Source organism: Betta splendens, chromosome 8 (assembly GCF_900634795.4).
Source record: "Betta splendens chromosome 8, fBetSpl5.4, whole genome shotgun sequence".
NCBI lineage: Eukaryota > Metazoa > Chordata > Actinopteri > Anabantiformes > Osphronemidae > Betta > Betta splendens.
The window spans coordinates 8,731,532-8,753,254 of record NC_040888.2 but is presented as its reverse complement, the minus strand read 5'-3'; the positions used below and the strand labels follow the sequence as shown (position 1 = coordinate 8,753,254).

At 44.2% G+C, this 21,723-nt stretch overlaps 2 protein-coding genes across 4 annotated transcripts; one reads left to right on the top strand and one right to left on the bottom strand.

The window, feature by feature from the left end:
- Nucleotides 1-192: 192 nt before the first annotated feature.
- On the bottom strand, nt 193-11,665 carry cavin1a (caveolae associated protein 1a). Its single transcript, XM_029159944.3, has 2 exons — nt 10,499-11,665; nt 193-3,042 (listed from the first exon to the last, which is right to left on the bottom strand). The coding sequence occupies exons 1-2, from the start codon at nt 10,997-10,999 to the stop codon at nt 2,269-2,271; spliced, it is 1,275 nt and encodes a 424-aa protein (XP_029015777.1). The 5' UTR covers nt 11,000-11,665; the 3' UTR covers nt 193-2,268.
- A 197-nt stretch (nt 11,666-11,862) lies between these two features.
- atp6v0a1a (ATPase H+ transporting V0 subunit a1a) lies at nt 11,863-21,326 on the top strand. 3 transcript variants are annotated; one of them, XM_029159939.3, is made up of 22 exons: nt 11,863-12,026; nt 13,024-13,186; nt 13,650-13,728; nt 13,933-14,030; nt 14,115-14,243; nt 14,591-14,673; nt 14,998-15,124; nt 15,228-15,310; nt 15,396-15,489; nt 16,487-16,699; nt 16,784-16,934; nt 17,194-17,333; nt 17,503-17,669; nt 17,765-17,855; nt 17,943-18,061; nt 18,157-18,373; nt 18,461-18,568; nt 18,696-18,806; nt 19,269-19,286; nt 19,742-19,859; nt 19,985-20,156; nt 20,522-21,326. In XM_029159939.3, the coding sequence occupies exons 2-22, from the start codon at nt 13,070-13,072 to the stop codon at nt 20,616-20,618; spliced, it is 2,532 nt and encodes an 843-aa protein (XP_029015772.1). In that variant the 5' UTR covers nt 11,863-12,026; nt 13,024-13,069; the 3' UTR covers nt 20,619-21,326. The 3 variants fall into 3 exon arrangements, with proteins under 3 accessions (XP_029015772.1, XP_029015771.1, XP_029015773.1); XM_029159938.3 differs by having other exon boundaries at nt 19,242-19,286; XM_029159940.3 differs by lacking the exon at nt 19,269-19,286.
- Nucleotides 21,327-21,723: the final 397 nt, after the last annotated feature.

Sequence of the window (21,723 nt, the reverse complement as noted above, 5' to 3'; positions counted from 1 at the left end):
CAGCCAGTCTGGAAGTCACATGAGTTACTGGCACAATTGACGTCATCAAGAGTTTAATAGCGCCAGTGCTGTTCATTATCGACCTTTTCTAAACATGGCACAGTAGTTAAACGAACTAAATACAAGTCATAAACCAAACACACAAATTTTTATGAGCAGAGCTGCGAAGTAAAAATGACAGGCAGCGAATAGTGTGGTGATATTTTAAAACTTTTATTTTTTAATTTTTCAATGAGGCAAATGGGGCCTTAAACACAACAGAAATACAAGCTTCAGACTTTCAGTATCAACCAAAAAGCACTTATTTAACACACTGTGCTCCAGCTGTGTGATAATGTTTTAATCACATTCATAATGACTCAGGTATTAGCTATGCATGAGCTACGTCACACTCACAGGCTGCTTCTATTTTGCAATTATCACCAGCATAAAACAAGGCAAAATATACATGATGGCAAAAGTACATGGTTCTTAAAGGGACCACTATTTTACAAGTGTCTCAGTGTGCAAGACAAAAGTTCTGCTTCACAATAAAATATGATACTATATTAATTTTAAGCTTGCGTGATGTCCAAAGCAGGTTATTAAAAAATGTGTTGTTTTATAAAATGTAGTGTTTTAGTGAAATATAATACGCACGCACCTTGAACACACCGCTTTCCTGCATCCTTCTAACCACGTCTGACTGTTCTCTGCTCAGAGCACTCTCCCTAATTGCATTCCCTACCTCATTGATTACTTTAATGGTGTTCCAGGCTCGACAGTGCTGGAGCTCCTGCATGCCTGCATCACACCAAGGTCACACACAGTCTCCAGAGAGGGAAATGGAAGCAGTGAATCCACTTAGCTTCTGTCTGGAGGATGGTGTGCTTGCCTTAGAGAATCAAAAGAAACAATCAAACTTCCATGTTTCCAGTTTAAACAAGATCATAAGTACAATCTATATATTATTCCTTCTTTCAGCCTCTGTCACTTTTTTGTAACAACTTATTTTGTCATAGTCGCTCCTCTTTAATTTTATTTACTTATGTGTCATTATTTTGTTTCCATTCCATAATCCAAAGGAATGTGGTGCCTTGCCACCGCAAACGCGCTTACAGTTTGCCTCCTTCAGTTCCAGTGATCTCCCGTCGACCATATGTCAGGGTGACATTTGCATCGCGGTGTGTAACGTAGTCGGTCATTAAGCTGTCATCTTGCTCCTCAGGCCATCGCTTTTCCGCCCGCAATTACCTCGGTTAAATTAAATAGTGACGTGCAAATGTGCACTGTGAGTAGCTGTGACCATGGCGACACGGTGGTTTTTGTTCTCCACCGTGCAGAAGCGTGCTCTGTAAAAGTACAAGAGATCCGATATCTAATAAAAATGGCAAAAAATGGCTAAGTAAAAATCATTAAGTCGAGCTAGAGTTGTTTTTTCTAATGACGAAGAACAAGTTCAAACTCAGTAGACACTTGTTTATCTTATGAGCTCTGCTACTCTTTTTTTCACATTTACACAGTTCTTATAGAAAAATCTTTCAATGCTTATTATAACAGCAATGGCCTTTAAATAAGATCATTACTGCTAAATGTCTAAATGTTTATATACTGGTACTTTATATACCAGACTTATATACCAGACTCAATATTTACTACTATAATATAATACGTGTCTATTTTTATAATGTAAACATTCTGTTTAGCACACTGCCCAAATAGGGGGAAGGAAATAGACATTTTCTACAATTCATACACATTAGAAATGTTTTGTAAACCCTTCATCTGATCAGTTAAGTCAATTCCTTATCAGTCCTTCAACACATTCACAGTACAATCTATCACAACACCACCTATACTTATTCATGAGTCTCGACAATAACTTCCAGTTCACTATTCACGTGCATATCATACACGGTATATTATATTATTATATTATACATTAGATTTCAAGAGTAAAGACTATTTATACCTTTTGTTTCTTATAGCCACTCGGTTTATTAAGCTAACAACTAACTGCCAGCAGCCTAAACTCTCAGCTTTACTATAACCAGCCTGCAGCACAAATAAATAGGCTATTTTTGTTTTTTTACTTTGTTAGAGGAGCAAATATGAAAGTCGTCCTGGGTGGAAACAATAAAAAGAGAGCAGAACAAAACTGTCACAGACTGTGATCGCGTCTAGAAAGTCCCTTCAACTACTACAAATGAGAGTGCTCTTGTGATCAGACTGCTTCATCCAGAGCGGGTTCCCTTCCTCATCCGCCACCCTCCTCTTCACCACAGAGCTCTATTCAGTTTGGGTCTTCTTTAGGTAATCGGGCTTCACCCGGACGAGCTCAGAGTCCTCCGTCACCTCCAGCAGGTCATCCATTTCCGGGCTGTCCACGCTCACCAGCTCTCCCTCCTCCACCTCCACGTGCACACCCAGTCCGTTCTCCTCCCCGGCCGGCTGGCCCTCAGCCTCGGCCTCGGCCGCGGCCTCCAGCTCTGTGCTCTGCACCACCTCCACCTCCCCTTCTCGGATTTTCTTCACGTGGAAGGTGAACGGCGGCACGCGGTACACAGTTGTCTTAGAGCGAGCGTATACTTTGTGGTCGGGGGTGAGGGACTTCTTCATCTTGTCTTTAGAGCTCTTCATCTTGGCCCGACGCTCCTGGTTGGGGGTCATGCGGGTTCCGAGCTTCCCGATCTTCTTCTCCAGGCTGTGCTTGGTTTTCTCCAGGTTGTCACGCGTTCTCTGCCTCGTCTTCTCCAGGTTCTCTCGGGTTCTCTGCTTAGTCTTCTCCAAATTCTCCCTGGTCTTTAGCTTGGTCTTCTCCATCTTCTCTTTGGAGAAGGCCTTCTTGATGTTGTCCACTTGTTGCTTGGTGGTGCGCTGGAGGCGCTTGGTGCGAGACTCCTCGATAATCTCCTCGATCTCCACCTCGTCGTCAGAGTTGAGGTTGGCAGGAAGTCCTTCCTGACCTTCCTCCGGTATCTGCTGCAGGCCCTCCACTGCCTTTTCTTCAGCCGCTGTCCCCTCCGACTTTGATTTGGATGTTTTTGGTGGCTTCACTTGGTCCTGAAGAGTAAAACAGACGACCATTTAGCCACAGTAGTATTATGTAAAGTACTTTACAGTATTATACACTAATATTACTGTATGAATGTGGTTCACAGCCTTTGGGTGACAATGGAGATAAAAGGAATGAGTGTGTCAGTAACACAGTGACTGAGTGCCATCTAGTGGTGGGCGTCATCCAAGCGCCAACAAGGCAAAATTCATTTATTTAAGGTCTCAGTTGGCGTTGAGAAAGTGATGTGTATCTTAAGGCACATCTCCTGATTTTCATTCATAGCTCAGTGCTTTAAATGAAACCTATGATGTGCAACTCCACACTCATCAGTCATAGTGAAACTTAAGCCAACGGGCTGTCACATAAAACCACCGATGCATTTCCTGCCTTTTTGCTAAAGTTCTATTATAAAATCCAACATTCAAAGTCTTCCTTTGTTGTTATGACTAACGGCAAGTAAAGAAAAATGTTGAGGTGGTTTTACATTGTGAAAATGTATATTTTTTAATTATCCAGATGTTATCAGTTGTAAAGGTTTGTAATGCTTCTCACACGTCACTGGAAAGATGCTGTGGTTCGTTGAGTTTCAACTCAACCATATAATATACAGCGCAGTAGTGCAGCATTTTCACACCTGGTCAACTGTGCATTTAGAGCCGTACTGCGTCCTGTCAATGTGCAGCAGGAGCTCTACACTGCTGTAATTCTGACAGCTGCCAATCCAACAGTCATCGCATTTCAGTAGCAGCAGCACTAGGCTAAAAAAGCAACACGCCTGAGAGGAGGCTGGAAAGTGGCTCATGATTCAGGCCATTATATGAGTTAGCAGGAAGAAGTAGAGATGGTTGATGTGTTTGTATGAGGACTCAGGTCAAACAGATAAACCATTATATTGCGTTTCTTCTCCACCATGAGGTTCAACACCTGCTCATGTGTCAGTAGAAAACTGTTTGCATCACCTCAGACTCCAGCAGCATTTTCACCCAGACCTCGTTTAAGGGGTAATTAATCATCCAATGAAGCTTTGCTTCATATCAATAAGTTATTTTTATTTATTTACACCATCTGATGCAACACAATAAGCAGTTGATATAGTAATGAATTGCTTGCATCATAAAAGCTGTTTGAATATCACAAAATTTCTTGTTCAAAGATAATATAATGTTAAAGTGACGGTTGTCTGGAAGACGAATAGAGAAAAGTCGGATTTTGCTCCAGATGTCAGACGTGGGAAAAGCAGACAGCTGCCAGATCACATGAGCAGTGCTTCTCCCCGGGCAGTTCAAATATTGCCACCTGATCCTATCGTAAAACGGACATTGCCTCCTTATCTGGCGCTGCGTGTGGTGCTGCGTATGGGGTTATTTTGGGCTGGCCTTTCCCTCTCTCCGGATTCCACCCACCATTCTCTGGCTGCCAGCCACCGCGGCCCTCGGCCCCACCGCCGCCCCCGCTGCCACACAACCCCCGTCCCCTCCTGCGCGGCAACAGATAAACACGGCCCTCCGTCGCCGCGGCAACCACTTCCTCACGTCGCCGGCGGAGTTTAGCTGAATAAACAGCTGATGTGTCCACAAAAATACGGCGGCATGAGGGTGTCGGTGGTACAGTCATCGCGAATACATGCGCGAACAGGGGCCGCGTTGCAACAGCAGCATCAGTGGGAGATATTTTTGACTCTGTCAGCACATACTGTTCTCCTACTGCAACATTTTCCAGTGGAGTTTATCGGAGTTGTGTTAATGGATCGGCAATAAATAGAATAATTGCACATTGTTATTTGGACCAGAACTAAATAGTGGAAAAACACTGTACATGGCTGTGGAGGAAGTGGTTTGCTGTTCATTTTAATTTGTTTACAAAAACATCTATCTATATCTACAATATATGCAGTCACTATAAAGGTTGTGTGTAAAAATACACAGGTACTAATACAGAAGTCTATGTGCTGAAATATTCACACAGGAAACACAAACCTGTCATACAAACGAACAGCTCTGATGTCTGAACAGGAAGCTTCCCCGGCTGTTGGAACGGCATGCTGGGAGTGAGGCCGTACAAAAAAAAAGGTAGTTTACGCTCTGAAATCTCGACAAAGCTTGCTAAGGAAACTGTGATACTATCAGCGGTGTTTGTTCGTCCGTTTATGCCTGATTACAAATAAAGTGAGGAGAGATGAAAGTCCACTTGGTGCACTGGGCCTAGCTTCCTCCCACTCTGTGTGTGTGTGTGTGTGTGTGTGTGTGTGTGTGTGTGTGTGTGTGTGTGTGTGTGTGTGTGTGTGTGTGTGTGTGTGTGTGTGTGTGTGTGTGTGTGTGTGTGTGTAAAAAATAAAAAGTAAAGGAAAAACAACTTTTTTCCTTCCTTCACTTTCAGTTGGTAGTCAAAGCGCTGTGATGTTCTCTGTCTGAGTCATAACAGCGGCTCAGGGATCATTTCACCACTGACTGTTTCCAAGGACACACAGCAAACAGCGCTCTCAGTCAGCGCCTCGGTGCACGGCCACAACAGCAGCATTGACTGAGGCTGCGGGCGTCTGTCCCCACCTCTTCACGACATGTTGCTTTCACTACCGCCGGTCCAGCAGCTCCCAGCACATTCATTGAAGGGCTGTTCCAGCAGCGGATCACTGCAAACAGGCCTTTTATGCATTTAATCCAAATTTCCCTTTATTACAAACACGACATCTGAGTTTTGAGAGCTGGAAAATATAACAAGCCCGACTATTTAGACCTTAAACCCTTGTACATTAACATTCCCGGTCCTGATCCACCGACATGCGTGCACACACTGCTGGCTTGTAAACACACACAGACAGACACGCACCATTCCTTTTGGGGCAGCAGTGATGAAAGGCCTGTGCAGTGAGTCACAGGAGCAGCTGTCTGATCCTGTCCAGTCCTTGCAGCTGTGCACTTTGCCTTGACAATGAGTGATATCACTGACCCACATGGCCCACCGGGATGGGGAAAGGCCAAAGGAGCCAGCGACACGAGCCGGAGGTGGAGGTTTGCGTGTTGGAGCCCTGTATAGGCCTGAGCGGCGATGTTCGGGTCCCCGAGGAGCACCGGGAGGCTAAAATAAGGCCGCTGGTGTGCTCTGGTCATTAACAGAGCTCAAACAATTCACAGAGGCATGGCTCAGACACTCGCTGCTTCTGGAAGCAGAAGAACCCACTGTGAGGGCAGTAATGGAAATATAAACCACCCTGCCCACTTTTTAGACAGAATTCAAAGTCCGTGTGTGTGAAGGGGGAAGCCCGTGTCCACATTTAACAGCCTCAACCCACTGGAGTCCCAGACTTAGTCACATTTATGCAGAAAATGAACTTTTCCATCGAGATCCGCCTGTAATTTGTTTTATTTATGTTAAGTCAAAGATTGAGTTGCAACGGTGCGTTTGAGGCAGACGTTTAGCATCATGTAATTGCTGAGTTGACTCCATCCTACAATGATTCATTGCTAACAACATTTTTTCCAAATTACACCTGGAGGGGATGGAAGAAACACGTCCAGCCAGGCACAGCAATTTACATGACGGAATAATGGAACGGAGCTTTAAAAGATGGAAAACAGAGCAAATCGTGTAAATGTCCACTGATAAAATGTACATTATAGAAAGTATATTCTACAGTGGGTAGTGACTTGTACTGTACGTATCTATTCTCATATTACCACATAGGATTATGATGTAAACACATTCTAATTTTAAAGTTAGCCTCTGACACTGACAAGGTAAATTAAGTTCTAATTTTTTTTATTTATAGATTCATCATCCTAAACATTCATGTGCATGCAAAATCTAATCCTGAGGGTACCCAAGCCCCGGAGGGAGTCCTGGCAAACCCTCGGCCGCAGCCTATAACTCACATACCAGTGACAGGAACTGCGAGCCGCCGCGGCCGCAGTGGGAGGAATACCACAAGGACGATCTGACTGAAACCAGGACGGGTCGGGGTTGACTTTCACACGCAATGTGTCGGGTTACAGGAATAACAGGTACTTATATTTACAGTCAACATACAGTATGGATGCAGCAGCGAAATGTCGCATTGCTCAGATTAAAGGTGAGTTATAAGTACACATGTACTACTATAACTACTACACTGAGATCTACTGTACTTCTAGTATTGATGTGTATCAGTGCAGACACACTGTCCTGTCTGTTGCTGTGCTAACAGCTGAAATGACGGGCACTGAATCACACACAGAACCACAAACAGCATTAACCGGAGCTGAATGACCTGACCTGACTCCACCCTCGGCCTAAAACCGGCCCCACACACAAAGCAGCCGATAACACGCAGCCAATGAGCGGCCGAATTAGACACTTAATATAACAGCAATTATCTAAAGACACGCAGTGCTGGAAAAGCACCTAGTATAAACACCGCGAATAGACTACAATCCACCGGCACCGTCCTGAATGAGCCGAGATCAAGTGTACCGTCTGTGAGCAGATCCCGTTACACATCAGCAGCTCAGTCCTCAGCGAGACTTAGCAGTTCAGCACGAGCACACATTGTTTTTCACAATGCCCGGTTGGACATTGTTCCTATTCAAAATGTACTTGATCAAAGGGAGAGAGAATATTGGGCCTTTTGTGCCAAAAGAAACATAGATCTGGCTCCAAAACGCTGGCAAAACAATGAGACGAGCCCCAGTTTGGCTGATTTTTCCGCATGATGTGAAGGAAAGTTAGCTCCGACCCGTCCACTAATAGAGCACACTGGCTTCATCGTTATTGCTAAACACTAACTATTTGACATAGTTTCACATGCGCGGCTCACATGCCTGCAAGTGCTTGAACTCAGTGCTGGGTTCTCAACATAGGAGCTGGCATCCAGCAGTAAAATGTGGAGCCTGACAGATATCTTTCCACTTGCCCTGAGAAAGAGGCGCACTGCAGGAGAGGACAGAGGGGAGAGATTTCAAGAGAGCCTAAGTGCCGTGCCCTTCGTCCTGGATTAGACGCCTGAGTGGGAGTGGGAGTGGGAGCGGGAGTGGGAGCGGAGGGATGCCGGCGCAATGAATCACGGCGCTAACTGGGACCAGAGCTCCGGCTCGGTCCGCACGAGGCCGGAGCTCTGCTCCGTGGCTCAGTGTGTGTGTGTGTGTGTGTGTGTGTGTGTGTGTGTGGAAACGCAGACTGGCAGAGATGAAGTGTTACTCAATGAGAAGCTATTGGAGTAAAGTGGGCTGTGTCTGGTGGCCGGGCTTGGCTGTGATGAGCGAAATATACAGACTGCAACTGAGAGGCCTTCCTGCACATGAGCACATTGCTCTCTGTCCTTGAGAGGCAGCCAAACACACCCTGATTCCAGAGGCCCAGTCTGTCTGACACTCTGACGGACACACGATCGTCTTGCATAAACTTTATTAATCCATATAATTAGACAGAGCTTCTCACAGTATGTATCTGCCTGCACTTGGAGGAATTGGAATCATCTCATCAGTGTTTTCACATTCCTTTAAATTTAAAGGCTAAATGCACCAAATTAGCTCCTGTTTATTATTGAAGCCGTCCAGTCGGGCCCAGACTCCATTCTGGAATCTAGAGATTTCTCCCTAGATTGTGCTGACTGGTCACAAATAAGAGACACAATGTGGACACGCGTCACTGAGCTCGGGCATTGTGCAAACGTACAGCGCTGACTGCAGAACAACAAGCAACGAACCCTGCACAGCTCTATGGCGCACAACTGTACAGCTGGTCAGATTTAACGCGAGTGCAATGACATCAGAAGTCAGAAACTCTAGATCGTTGATGATTTGTGCAGCAAAAAGTGCCAACAATGCTCCACTTGGATAAATAGTCAGAGTTGCAGTCAGAGTATTTGTACAGTATATTTCTGATGCTTCCACCGCTGTTGTTTACTACATGTTGTCACACGCGCTGTTGCCGGGGGCTTCTGTGTCCCACCGTAAATATAAAACGTCACTGTCGCAGTATTTTAGGAGAAAAATCCTGACATGAAGGACTATTCTCAGACGGCACCGACATAGAAACAGGAAAATATAAATACCACATCTGCTTTTTAAGGTCCGGTATAAAGATGATTAGATATTATCATTATCAAAAATGCTTCATTCCGTCTCCACAGACGTTTGCTGGAACCCGACCCTTGACCCCGACACGCCACACCCTGACCCCAGCTCCTTCATACTAATTCTAATTCCACACCCGCCCCACGCTAACGCATTAGCGCACGGAACCGACGTGAAAAGTGGCGAAATGTGACTCAGGGCCAGCGTTGCTTTGCTGCGCTGCCAGTTTCTGATCAGTCCACGTGTCGGACAATTAAAGCGGACACGGTCCCCTGGCAATAAATAGAACCTCAGGGTTCCAAAAACAGCTCCTGCGACATGGAAGCGGCAGCTCCGGCGACGTTTTGATCACGATAACGGCGTGATGAAGAGACAACAGGAAGTGGTTTGGACTGATTTACTCTAGTGCAACAAATCCTGCTTTAAAAGGCTTAAAATAGATCACATTCCGATTATGACCTACGTCCTCCAGACCGCGTCGCAAACAGCGGGAGACACCTGCTTTGCGGGGTAATTTATTAAGGCCCAGCATCTCTGATTGGATTTCTGCTAGATGCCCATAGTGTAACTCAGTCCCACAGTGAACATCCCAGGAGGGGGTTGTGAAAACATTCGTGCCTGCCAACGCAGATTTCTGAAGTCAGCTCCGCTCACGACAGGCCTGCAACTCCCACATCCACCGCTACCGATGTGAAGAAAGCCTCTGTGACGCGCCTCAAGTGCACAGCCCATTCAGAACACGCGCGTGTTTGACTTTTTACATGTATTTCTGATCCATGACCTTATTCATGCTTCCTGAAATGACGCGAACTGTGGCCCGGTGCTCACTTTTACACGTTCGTGTTCAGGTTAGAGCACCTGTTCGGTGTCTCTCACCACCGGGAAACCTTCATGATAAAATCTACATCTTCATCTTACACAGCAGCAGCCTGCCAACTATCTGTCCTCTGGCTCCGCAGCGGGGCGTTGGTTCTGTCTCAAGTGGACCCTCAGGCTGGAGTTTACAAGTCCTATATATTTATACACACACAGGACTCTTTATTTAATCTCACTCCCGGGCAACGATGGAGAGCAGGAACCACCTCGCTTCCAGCGGGAACGGGGTTTGGGGACCGGCGGACGGCGGCCGTTTCGGGAACGTGTGATTCAGACGCTGATGTCACGGAAACCCCAGATCAGAGCTGCTTCCTGAGAAAATATTTCACGTCCGTCGATTTGCAACAACGAGGGCCCTGTCTTCACAGTGAGACGCCGACTCCCACCGCCGAGCTGATGTCAAAAGGCGCATTTTGCACTGACTCCTGACTATTCGCTGCACAGCCCTTTACAAGACAACAACCTGATCATGATTATATGTTTTAATATGGTGAGGCAATGAAAACAGCCCCCCCCCCTCCCCCTCCCCCCACTTCACCTGATAGATGAGGACTTTGAAGTTGCGTCTCTTGAGGAGCTCGTTCTCGTTGCTCTCCAGCTTCTTGATCTGACCCGCCTGCCTCTCCAGGTTGCCGCGCACCGTCTTGACGTTGACGCTGACCTTGCGGACCTTATCCAGCATTTTGTTGACCGTGGCGGCCGTGCCCATGTGGTTCTTCGCCAGCTTGGCCAGCTCCCCTTGGATGGTGGACACTGACTTCTCCATGGCCTCCTGACGGGCCTCCAGCCCGCTCTGGGTCTGCTGGATCTGGTCTACCACCCCGATGATCTTGTCCAGCAGAGACAGGACCATGACGCCGTTCATCTGGGCTTCGCTTTTGCCTCCAGAACCGGCGGCCGGCACCGGATCGCCGTAGTCCGCCGGTTCCTCGTCGTCCACAGCTGGATAAGTGGCGGCCGCCACCAGAGCTACCTCTTCATCATCATAGGGCGCGTCTGCCAGGGTTGCATGCTCCTTCTTGACACCTGCATCTGCCATGGCTGTCAACTCCAAATGCAAACCTCTCCCACTCTCACTACAGATAAAAATACACTACTGAAAAACTAGCTTCAGGAGCCACGCTGCACAGACCTCAGTCCCTAGTCTCGATTTCTGTCTCTCACTCCGTTTCCCCCTTGTTTTTCTCGTGCTCTTCTACTTTTGTCTGTAACTTTCTCTTCGCCCTCGTTCACTCACACTCAGTCCTGCCTGTTCGTCTCTCTGCCTCTGCTATGCGATGCCAGCCAGCCAAGGGGAGTGGGGCCTCTCACTGCTGAGGCATGGGTGCCCTGACTCAAATGCCCGTGCTGCCTGTGTAACTACCCTGTCAAAAGTTTCCCATCAGCCCCCGCCTCTGGCTCCCCCTGCGCCCGGGGCTCCACCTCATTCTGTCCCCAAGCACAGGGCGGCATAACTCCAGGTCCCAGACTCCACCTCTGATTTGCTGTGATCTTCATCTTTAACAGGAAAAGATGAGAACCACCATGGCGTCATGTTTTTTTAAAGCAGAAAATACCAAAAAAAAAAAAAACATTTGAGTAATATAATAACAATAACAGAAACACACAAAAAGTAAATCAAAAGCCAATTTTATTTTGTTAATTAGCGTTTTGCTTTTAATTCTCGACATAAGTGTATAGTATTTACCAGGCTCTATATAATAATGTAATCTTTGATTTCTTCAAATGCATATTAATTACTTAAATGAGAACTAAATATGTCAACTAGACGTTTAGAAGGAGCCTTTCAAGTTCTACATGTTTTATGCCCTCTAGTGGTTGGTTCTGTGTATTCTAGAGTGTATTTTGTGACTTAGTTAGTTTATTTTGTGGCCAGCGGAGGGCACTAATCCATTTAATGCCGTCCACAGTGACGCACACCAACAGCAGCGAAGAAGAGCGAGAAAAGGGAAGAAGAAGAAAAGCTGTTCCGCTTCAAATCCCGATCAGTTGTCAGTTGTGGCTCTACAGCTGAGAGCGGAGAAGGAAGCGAGGCGGAAGAGAGAAGGGATACAGGCTCTAAAACAGTAGGACGGCTTGATGGGATCTATGAATGTTTTATAGCATAATGACACTTTGATATATAAGAACTAATTATTGTGGAAGACTAAACATCAGTAAGCGTTAGCTGTTTTGATAGCACCACAACTTCTTTAAATTCAGATGAGGCTAACTAGTTCAACGGTTTTCTGGCGTAGTTAGCTAAATATCACCAGTTTCTCAAGTGGGGGGACTTATTGACTTTGCTATTGTCTTACTGAGCCGTTATTATTAACTTTAAAGTTCTCTTTTGCTAACGCCTGCTAGCAAACACTTGTGGCGGATGTTGTGTTGCTGCTAGCTGTCATTGCTCTGCTGTTTATTTAATTATGCGGTGGAGCTATCCAGGTAGCTAGCAGGCTCACGGTTTAATATACTGTGTGTGTGTGTGTGTGTGTGTGTGTGTGTGTGTGTGTGTGTGTGTGTGTGTGTGTGTGTGTGTGTGTGTAGACCTGTAGTTCGAAGACTTTTTGTTGCCTTGACAGGGGAAGTTGCTTACGGTAGCTGCGTGGTGTGGTAGATAATTGATTAACAATTTAGCTTTGTAGCTGTGTGCAACTTTATGGTGTTATACAAGGTAGTTGTAGAGTTTTAAAGCTGTGAGAGTGCGATCAGCGTTGATACACTGAGCTACGAGTCACATGCTACATTGTAATCCACATCTAATCCCATTGTGGTGCTTTTAGGGTGGGTTATAGTACTTTGATTTGAGATTTGCTGTGGAAGTCTTTGGATTTTCAGACACACTGTTAAACTGTGCTTGTTTTAGGGATATTGTAATAGTACAGTTCCATTGCTTTACTAATCATAGGTTCAGCATGAGTTCACTTTTTTTCTTTTTGTCACATGCCTGCTTCTCACACATGTGCTAAAGTAACACACAAATGGTGTTCACCTCTCTCATTATTAGTGATTTTCACGCTTGTGTGCCACACAGAAGTTTTAAACAGGCCACCAATGCACTTTTAATGATCACTGTTTTAGGTTCTGGTTGATTTAAGGGTGCAGAGCGCTTATAACCTTCAGCAACATGGGGGAACTCTTCAGAAGCGAGGAGATGACGCTGGCTCAGCTCTTTCTCCAGTCTGAAGCTGCCTATTGTTGTGTCAGTGAACTGGGAGAGATTGGGATGGTGCAGTTTCGTGATGTGAGTCTACGTCTCCCTCCATCACAACAGTAACACACACTAGTAACAATGCTCTGAAAATGCATGCCTACAGCATCATGTTCATCATGTGCTCACTGCTGACCCTTTATTTCATGCATGAGCAAGTCAATTCCTGAGAGAAGCTTTGTGTAAAAAAATGGGCTGTAGCACAGTAAGTCTGTGCATGAATGTGTTTTTTTTCATCTGTTATTCATTAGACAAAACACTATGATCTTAACCTCTTTGTTTGTAATAAAAAGTATTTTTTATATTATTACTTGTAAAGAGAAACTTCTAACGGTCATATTATTGTTAAGGTTCTTAGAGTATCAGTACAATTAGTTCTACAATTTACCAGTTCAAAATGTTTTTTATTATCATCTTCTTATCTTTACTACAGTAATATCTTTGCAGAGATGACAGTTTGTGTTGTTGACCTTCTCTTACGCTCTTTGTTTTTCAGCTTAATCCCGATGTGAATGCCTTTCAGCGTAAGTTTGTCAATGAAGTGAGGAGATGTGAAGAGATGGACCGCAAACTGAGTAAGAGCAACCTGTATATGTTTGTTTTTTATTAACACAACCTGTATTTGTTTCCCCTGTGACCCCTAAAGTGTATCAGTATGACAGGCTGATATAGTATTAACACTAAATATAACCTACAGGTTATATCAAAGTTTGTGTTTTAAATCACAGTAAAATAACTAGATTTACACCTTTTTAACCCTGCTTACATTTGACTTTCAGGATTTGTGGAGAAAGAGATAAAGAAAGCAAACATCCCAATACTTGACACAGGAGAGAACCCTGAAGTCCCCTTTCCAAGAGACATGATTGACCTAGAGGTGACCGGTCTCTCTTGTATACATTAATAAGTGACCTCTGTCCCGCACCGCTTACTTGGTTTGTGTCTTTGTGTGTTACCACAGGCCACATTTGAGAAGCTTGAGAATGAGCTGAAGGAAATAAACACCAACCAAGAAGCCTTAAAGAAGAACTTCCTTGAGCTGACTGAACTCAAGCACATTCTGCGCCGCACACAGCAGTTTTTTGATGAGGTCAGCTGCACTATGCACAAAGGCCTTGCAAAACCATGCGCTTGTTCTGTTAACTACATGGCAGCAGCTTAAAGGAGAAGTCAGACTTTAATAATCCTTTTGACAGTAGTCCCACTTTTCATTAGCGTGGTAGCAATTTTGTTGGTAATGCGCTTGTACTGTAAGTGACCTAACTTTGTTACATATTATACTACAGTACACATACATATTATTATTCAGGAAAAGCCCAATGGGCATATTTATGTTGCAAACAAAATCTTCTGTTCATGTAAATAATCATTTGTAAAGGACACAGTTTTTTTTTCGCAATATTGTGCCAACATTTATTTTGTTTCTTCCTGATGTAGATGGAGGACCCCAGTTTACTGGAGGAGTCATCCATCCTCCTTGAACCCAATGAGGTCAACAAAGGGGCTGCTCTTAGACTGGGGTGAGTTTCATTTAGTACTTTATGTATGTATGTATGCATTTATGTATTTATTCGTGGATCTTTCTGGTGTGGTTTTTTCATTTGCTACAGTTGGCCAACCACCACCCACACACCAACTGTTATCTTAGTCATCTAAAGAGGCAAACACTAAATGCTGTTTGTTGTCAAAACATTTCTGAAAGTTACTTCTAGCCACTGTATACAAAGAGCATAATCTCAGATTTTGATAAATATGTTTTGAATTCTAAGTCTTAAAAGGTTTGTGTGTACCGATTTAGTGGAGTAGTGTCAACATAACGTCAGATTGTTTTTGGTCTGTTGTAGATTTGTGGCTGGAGTCATTGGCAGAGAACGTATTCCCACATTTGAGAGGATGCTGTGGAGAGTTTGTAGAGGAAATGTTTTCCTGAGACAGTCCGAAATTGAAGATCCTCTGGAGGATCCGACCACAGTACGTACTATGGTTTGCTTTATGATCACTTAAGTTTGGTCACACGTAGTTTTACATTTCAGCCTTTGCAAAGTTACATCCTTACTTTGTGACCTTTCCACAGAGTGACCAGGTTCACAAGTCTGTCTTCATCATCTTTTTCCAAGGAGACCAGTTGAAGAATAGAGTCAAGAAGATCTGTGAGGGGTAAATGAATCAAAACAAATTTGAATCATTCATAAAATTCAAAGGCTGTCATTTCTTCATCTGTACCTTTTACACCCGTCTTCAGGTTCAGGGCGACGTTGTACCCATGTCCAGAAACACCCCAGGAACGTAAAGAGATGCTAGCGGGTGTCAATGCACGAATTGATGACCTGCAAATGGTGAATAGAAATTTGGGGAAAACACATACACTTTGATGGCTCAATAATCATACATAGCTCATCCTAATGACATAGACATGATGCAACAATGTAAAAGGTGCCGATGGCAATATGAACAAGCAACTTAATTTTTCATTGATATAATGAATGAATATGTCCTTCTTTGTCCAGTCATAGATACAAGTATCCTGAGGGTTTCCCTCCGCAGTGAACTCTCCTTTATCTATGTCATGTAGCGATGACTCTACTGTTCACATGAAGCATCAGCTGATGTGAATGCTGCTTTTTTAAAAAGGGAATACAAAGGACTTGTGATTTAAAATGGTTGCGCAAGGCTTATGGAAAATGTAAACAGGGCATTGACCCATACAATGCAATCACAGATTTAGTCATGAACATGGCAGATTACAGTCTTCCAGGTTTGACCAGATATCAAAACCTTTTCCCACAAACTGAATGTCTGGAGGGTGTGCCCCAAAACCACACAAATGATTCTAATGGTTTGCTGTCTTAGCTATTAGTGTACGTGTGTGTGTCTTAGTCTTTATGGATGCAGTGCTTTGCCTGTCACTACGTGGGCATGAGAGCTAATTGTCATGGTTGAGTAAGAATGTCTAGCTGTTTGGACAGCACTCAGCTGTGTGTCGGCTGTTAAGCTTCTAACAGCAGACGAGACCTCGGCTGTTGAGAGACAGCACAGAGCTTAAATAGCCGGCTGTTTGCTGATCATGGGGTTTGGCTTAAAATGTCATACCAGAGTGAATATCCTATATTACTTGGGAAAACGTAATGGGTTGCATTTTAACAGGACTTAGTGCTCACTAATCACACCTGTGAATGTAAACCTTGATTATTGAGGGGAATATGACGCTATTTTGGTATTTTTTTTATTTTTTCTTGTCATTGTATGATAATTATACACAAAACTACTGTATACTTATATAGCCATATATGGTAATTATGTTTATAATGACCACTATCTTTATCTGCAACAAAGGTGCTGAACCAGACTGAGGATCACAGGCAGAGGGTCCTACAGGCTGCAGCCAAGACAGTCAGAGTGTGGTTCATCAAGGTCAGGAAGATGAAAGCCATCTATCACACCCTGAACCTCTGCAACATTGATGTCACCCAGAAATGTCTGATCGCCGAGGTGTGGTGTCCAGTCTCGGAACTTGACTCGATCCAGTTTGCTCTGCGCAGAGGAACGGTGAGTAACTGTCCGGGAACAGGAAGTACAGTAAGGGACAAGCGAACAATAGCTAATATATACAGTATCTCCATCATATTTCAGGAGAAGAGTGGCTCCACTGTTCCTTCCATTCTCAATAGGATGCAGACCAAGCAGACGCCGCCTACCTACAACAAGACTAACAAGTTCACCTCAGGCTTTCAGAACATTGTCGATGCGTATGGAATCGGCAACTACCGCGAGATAAACCCAGGTAAACGTGCCACACCTTTTCTGTTGAGTTTAAAACCGGTGACCTTTGCCTGTCATTTTCGGTGTTGGCACGTGCTCCCTTATCTCCTGTTTATGACAAACAAGTCTGTTTACCCAGTGTGTCGACTCACTGAAAGGCGTTTGCATCATCACTCATTTTCACCTTGCTGTGTTTTTTTTTTCCATGACATATTTCACGCTCTGTCGTCTCACCTTCCACACTGTCACCCCTCACGTGATGCCCGCCTCCTCGCCTCCAGCACCATACACCATCATCACCTTCCCCTTCCTGTTTGCGGTCATGTTTGGTGACCTGGGCCACGGGGTGCTCATGTCCTGTGCTGCCCTGTTCCTCGTGATAAGAGAGAGGAGACTGATTGCTCAGAAGATTGATAATGAGGTATGGGCCCATGGTTGCTACATCATCAGTGCTACACCATCCATATTGACATCAGCACCTCTTGCACCTGTGAATTCGTATTCATTAAAATGTCCTTTTTTCCACTTTCTTCTATTCACAGGTTCATGTAAAATGTTTAAGATTCTGATGTAGTAATTATTTCCCACAGATTTTCGGCATGATGTTCGCGGGACGTTATATCATCCTGATGATGGGGCTCTTCTCAATCTACACTGGCACCATTTACAACGACTGCTTCTCCAAGTCCCTCAACCTGTACGGCTCGTCCTGGAGCGTCAGGCCTATGTTCAACTCTGCAGTAGGCGGCAACTGGACGTAGGTTTTCACTGACTCGAGCCTAAACTCTTTAACTGTGATTGCTAAATGCCTGTGAATGAGTCTGAATGTCTCTACGTTCTCATTCTGTTAAGTAAGGGCATACTTGCTGGCAATCCAGTTTTGCAGTTGGACCCTGCAGTACCTGGCGTGTTTAAAGGCCCATATCCTATTGGCATTGACCCGGTGAGTCTGTGTATAAAAATGTATCTCCTTTTTAATGCTTTCAATATAATCCCAAATTGTGCCTAACTTGATGACCTTGTCTCTCAGATTTGGAACATTGCTTCCAACAAGCTGACTTTCCTGAACTCCTTTAAGATGAAGATGTCTGTCATCCTGGGAGTCATCCACATGTTGTTTGGAGTCATTCTCAGTTTCTTCAACCACTTGTGAGATTTCCGTCCCCTTGTCATTTGACATTTCTTGTTTTGTTATGCATTTGCAGCTTTGCATGATAACTGTGGTGTGTTTTGGTTCTGGGCAGGTATTTCAAGAAACCACTGAATATCTTCCTGGGATTTATTCCAGAGCTTGTCTTCATGTCCTGTTTGTTTGGATACCTGATCGTTCTAATCTTCTATAAATGGATCGCATACACCGTTTTTCAGTCCAAGGACGCTCCCAGTCTCCTCATCAGCTTCATTAACATGTTTCTCTTCAACTACAACGACCCCACTAATAAACCTCTCTACAAAGGGCAGGTCAGACGTTAGTTCCATTTAGCCACATTCCTTCTCCAGTATGAACCATGACAATGTAACCTGCCTTTGTTTCTGTTGGATTTTCAGATGATTTTACAATCATTGTTGGTGATCTTGGCCTTGGCGTGTATTCCCTGTATGTTGATAATAAAAACTCTGGTCATGCGAAGGCAGCATTTGCAGAAGCAAAGCCAGGTAATACGACGCAGACATGCAACAACAAACTATAATAAGTCATTTAATTAGAAACACAATAATCCAGAATGTATTTACTTCATATCTGTTGTTGTTTTTTTTTGTTTTTTTTAATGTTGTGTTGCAGCGAACACAGAATTTGGGCGTCACTATAAGCAACGGGCCCACAGACGACGAGGCTGAGATCATCCAGCACGACCAGCTGGAGCAGCAGCAGACGGCGGAGGAAGAACACGAGGTAACAGAGATTTGCCTGTCTGCCAGCGTTGTCCCCGTCCTCCTCACAGATAGAAGCAGTGGCAGCCAGCAGTTCGCTGAGGTGTGACGAGTCACAGGATCCACTCTCATCTTTGAATAATTCACCTGCTCAGCTGCTGGAAACCAATACCCGTTTTTTCCACTTCCACTGTGGCAATAAAACATTAATTGTGTTCTACTAAGCAAATTGTAATTTATGTTGTCCTTTCCCTTTCCTGGGTCTTTTTGTTGGACCTCGTTAGTGAGTTTTTTTCTTTTATTCATTGGCATCTAAAGCTAAATAATAGTTCTGTATTTTAATTTCAAACTGAACTGACGGTGCATGTGAGCAGAATGTGTCATTGTGACACTGGTTTCCCTTGTGACCTTTCTGTTCACTGCTTGTCCATCTTTGTTTGTGTTGTCAATAACCAAGCGTTGGCTTTTGTCGCCTGCTTCTAAGGCCAACGAGGAGGAAGAGGTAGGACAGGAGCTCGTGCTGCAACTCCAGCCTGCACCCTATCCCCCTCCTGTCAAAGTGCATGTCTGTCGGTCCTCTTCCCGTCCGTCGCTTCGTTGGCTGCTGCAACTGAGTGTGTCTGAGTATGAAAGCGTGTGTCGGCGTGGTGTAAGCGTCTCTTCATGGAAAAACACGGGCTGCAGGGATTCTCCAAACAATGGGCGCCTCTTGGTTCCTTCCACTCGTGCATGAAGCATGAGCAGCTGATTCTTTGGGTTCGCGGAGTCCTAAGACAGCGCCTCCCCTAATTCAGGAGGCTTTTACTGATTTAACAGTGGCAGATTTCTTTTTTCAATTACATCATTGATCTCACACACACAATGAACCTCCACCTACAGTATGTGGGCCTCAGGACCTGTAACACACACATTGTTTTCTAAAATTGAGTGATTTGATGGTGTTTCTCTATCCCACAGTTTAACTTTGGGGATCTGGCAGTGCATCAGGCCATCCACACCATTGAGTACTGTTTGGGCTGTATCTCCAACACCGCTTCCTATCTGAGGCTTTGGGCCCTCAGTCTGGCTCATGCACGTAAGTATTAAAGCTTGACTTCAATCCTAAGCCAACGCAGCCACATCCACACATTTAGCAGGACAGTGGTCTCTCACCTGCTCTCCAATGTGAAGCCTGCATTTATTTTTTGCTTTTTTGTGCAGAGTTGTCAGAAGTCCTGTGGACGATGGTGATGCACATGGGTCTGTCTAGCAGGAGCATTGGAGGCTTTGTGGGCCTGTTCATAATCTTTGCCTTCTTTGCTCTTCTCACCATTGCTATTCTCCTGGTTATGGAAGGCCTGTCTGCCTTTTTGCATGCACTGCGTTTGCACTGGTAAGTGAACAACAGTGTTTGTTCAGTGTCATATTTTCAGAATTTGATGTACAGTATACACACATCACTGTCTGCGGCTCCTTTATATGATTCATGCCAGTTATGTAAAAGAGCCACTCCCACAGCCACGCCTTCGTATGACTCTCCTAAAAACAGGTCACTCAGCCTTCAGAACCACCCACCGATAGGGAGATCATGATCATTTTCCACATGAGAAAAGATTTGGCTAAAGTAACTCCTTCAGGAGATGAGGATGCAAATTAACAAGGAGCAAGGGCCATCGAATCAATCATAGTTTGCCATCCTTAGCAGGACACTCTGATTGCGTTGTCATTGCTAATTGTTCTGTTTTACCTTCTTTGCAGGGTGGAGTTCCAAAACAAGTTTTATTTAGGCCAGGGCTTCAAGTTCCTTCCATTTACCTTCGACAGCATCTTGGAAGGGAAATCAGAAGACTCATAACTTCGCCCTCATTTATTTCTTGAGAATCTGTGTGATGTTTAGTGATTTTTTTTGTGTGTGTGAGATGGTGAGAGCTGATTTCAACCTCCTGTGTTTCTACTGCTTAACAAGTGTCACCTCGACCTTAACTCATCATGTTTCGATCGTCTAAATCAAAGCATATCCTTACAATTGACTGTCTATTCCTTACTTTGCAAAGTCATTTTGCTCTATCTTAAATTTAGATTAATATTATTTATGCAAAATATTTACTTTATAAAACCCTGTATATTGCTGGATTGTCGCTCTGCCTTAATAAAACTATGCAAAAATCCTAGAGATGCATGATCAGAGAAGATGAACGCTTCGTGGTTGCCTGTCATTTGTGTTCGTGTTGTTTCTGCACTGATGTTCTTTCTCAGCATCCTAGGTCCAAAGGGAACGTAGTCGAACTTGCTTCAGGCTGCACTGACTGATGCCGTGCCCTAACATTTAAAAGCCTGCTGAATCTGGATCATGAAGCGGAATCTGTGTTGCCTTTCATCTAATGAGTTAATATGATTCAACGGCATGGGTCTTGTTGTTTGTTGTGCCTTTTGTTGATGTTATTTGTATGTTCTTACTTTTGAACACTATGAAGCATCTACACATCAAATGATGTCTGTCTGAGGCCTGTGAGCACTTGCATAGTTTGTACCTCCATCAATAAAGTGGAATGAGCTGCTTGAATTTGTTTTTTTATTTTAAATAACATGACAATACAAACACTCTCCTATTTAAGTACGTTTACTGTATTAGTACTTTTTTCACAATATGTGAATATATAAAAATATCACCATCCGTAAGCCTACTGCTCTTTAAGGAGGGCATTACCCATGTTTACCCTCTTGGTGGGGCTGTGGACCAGGCTCTGGAGCTGCTGTTCTCCATGAGAAATGAACGTTTGTTTTTCTCACTGTATGAGACCTCCACATTTGTCTGTGACAGCAACTACAGAGGAAGGAAATTTCCCATAGGAGGAGAGACTGCATTTAAAGTGTATATACAGATATTTATTATGAGCACAATAATAGATCTTTTACTAAGCATATCATTTATTATGTAATCAGCCGTTTATGCAGTAGGT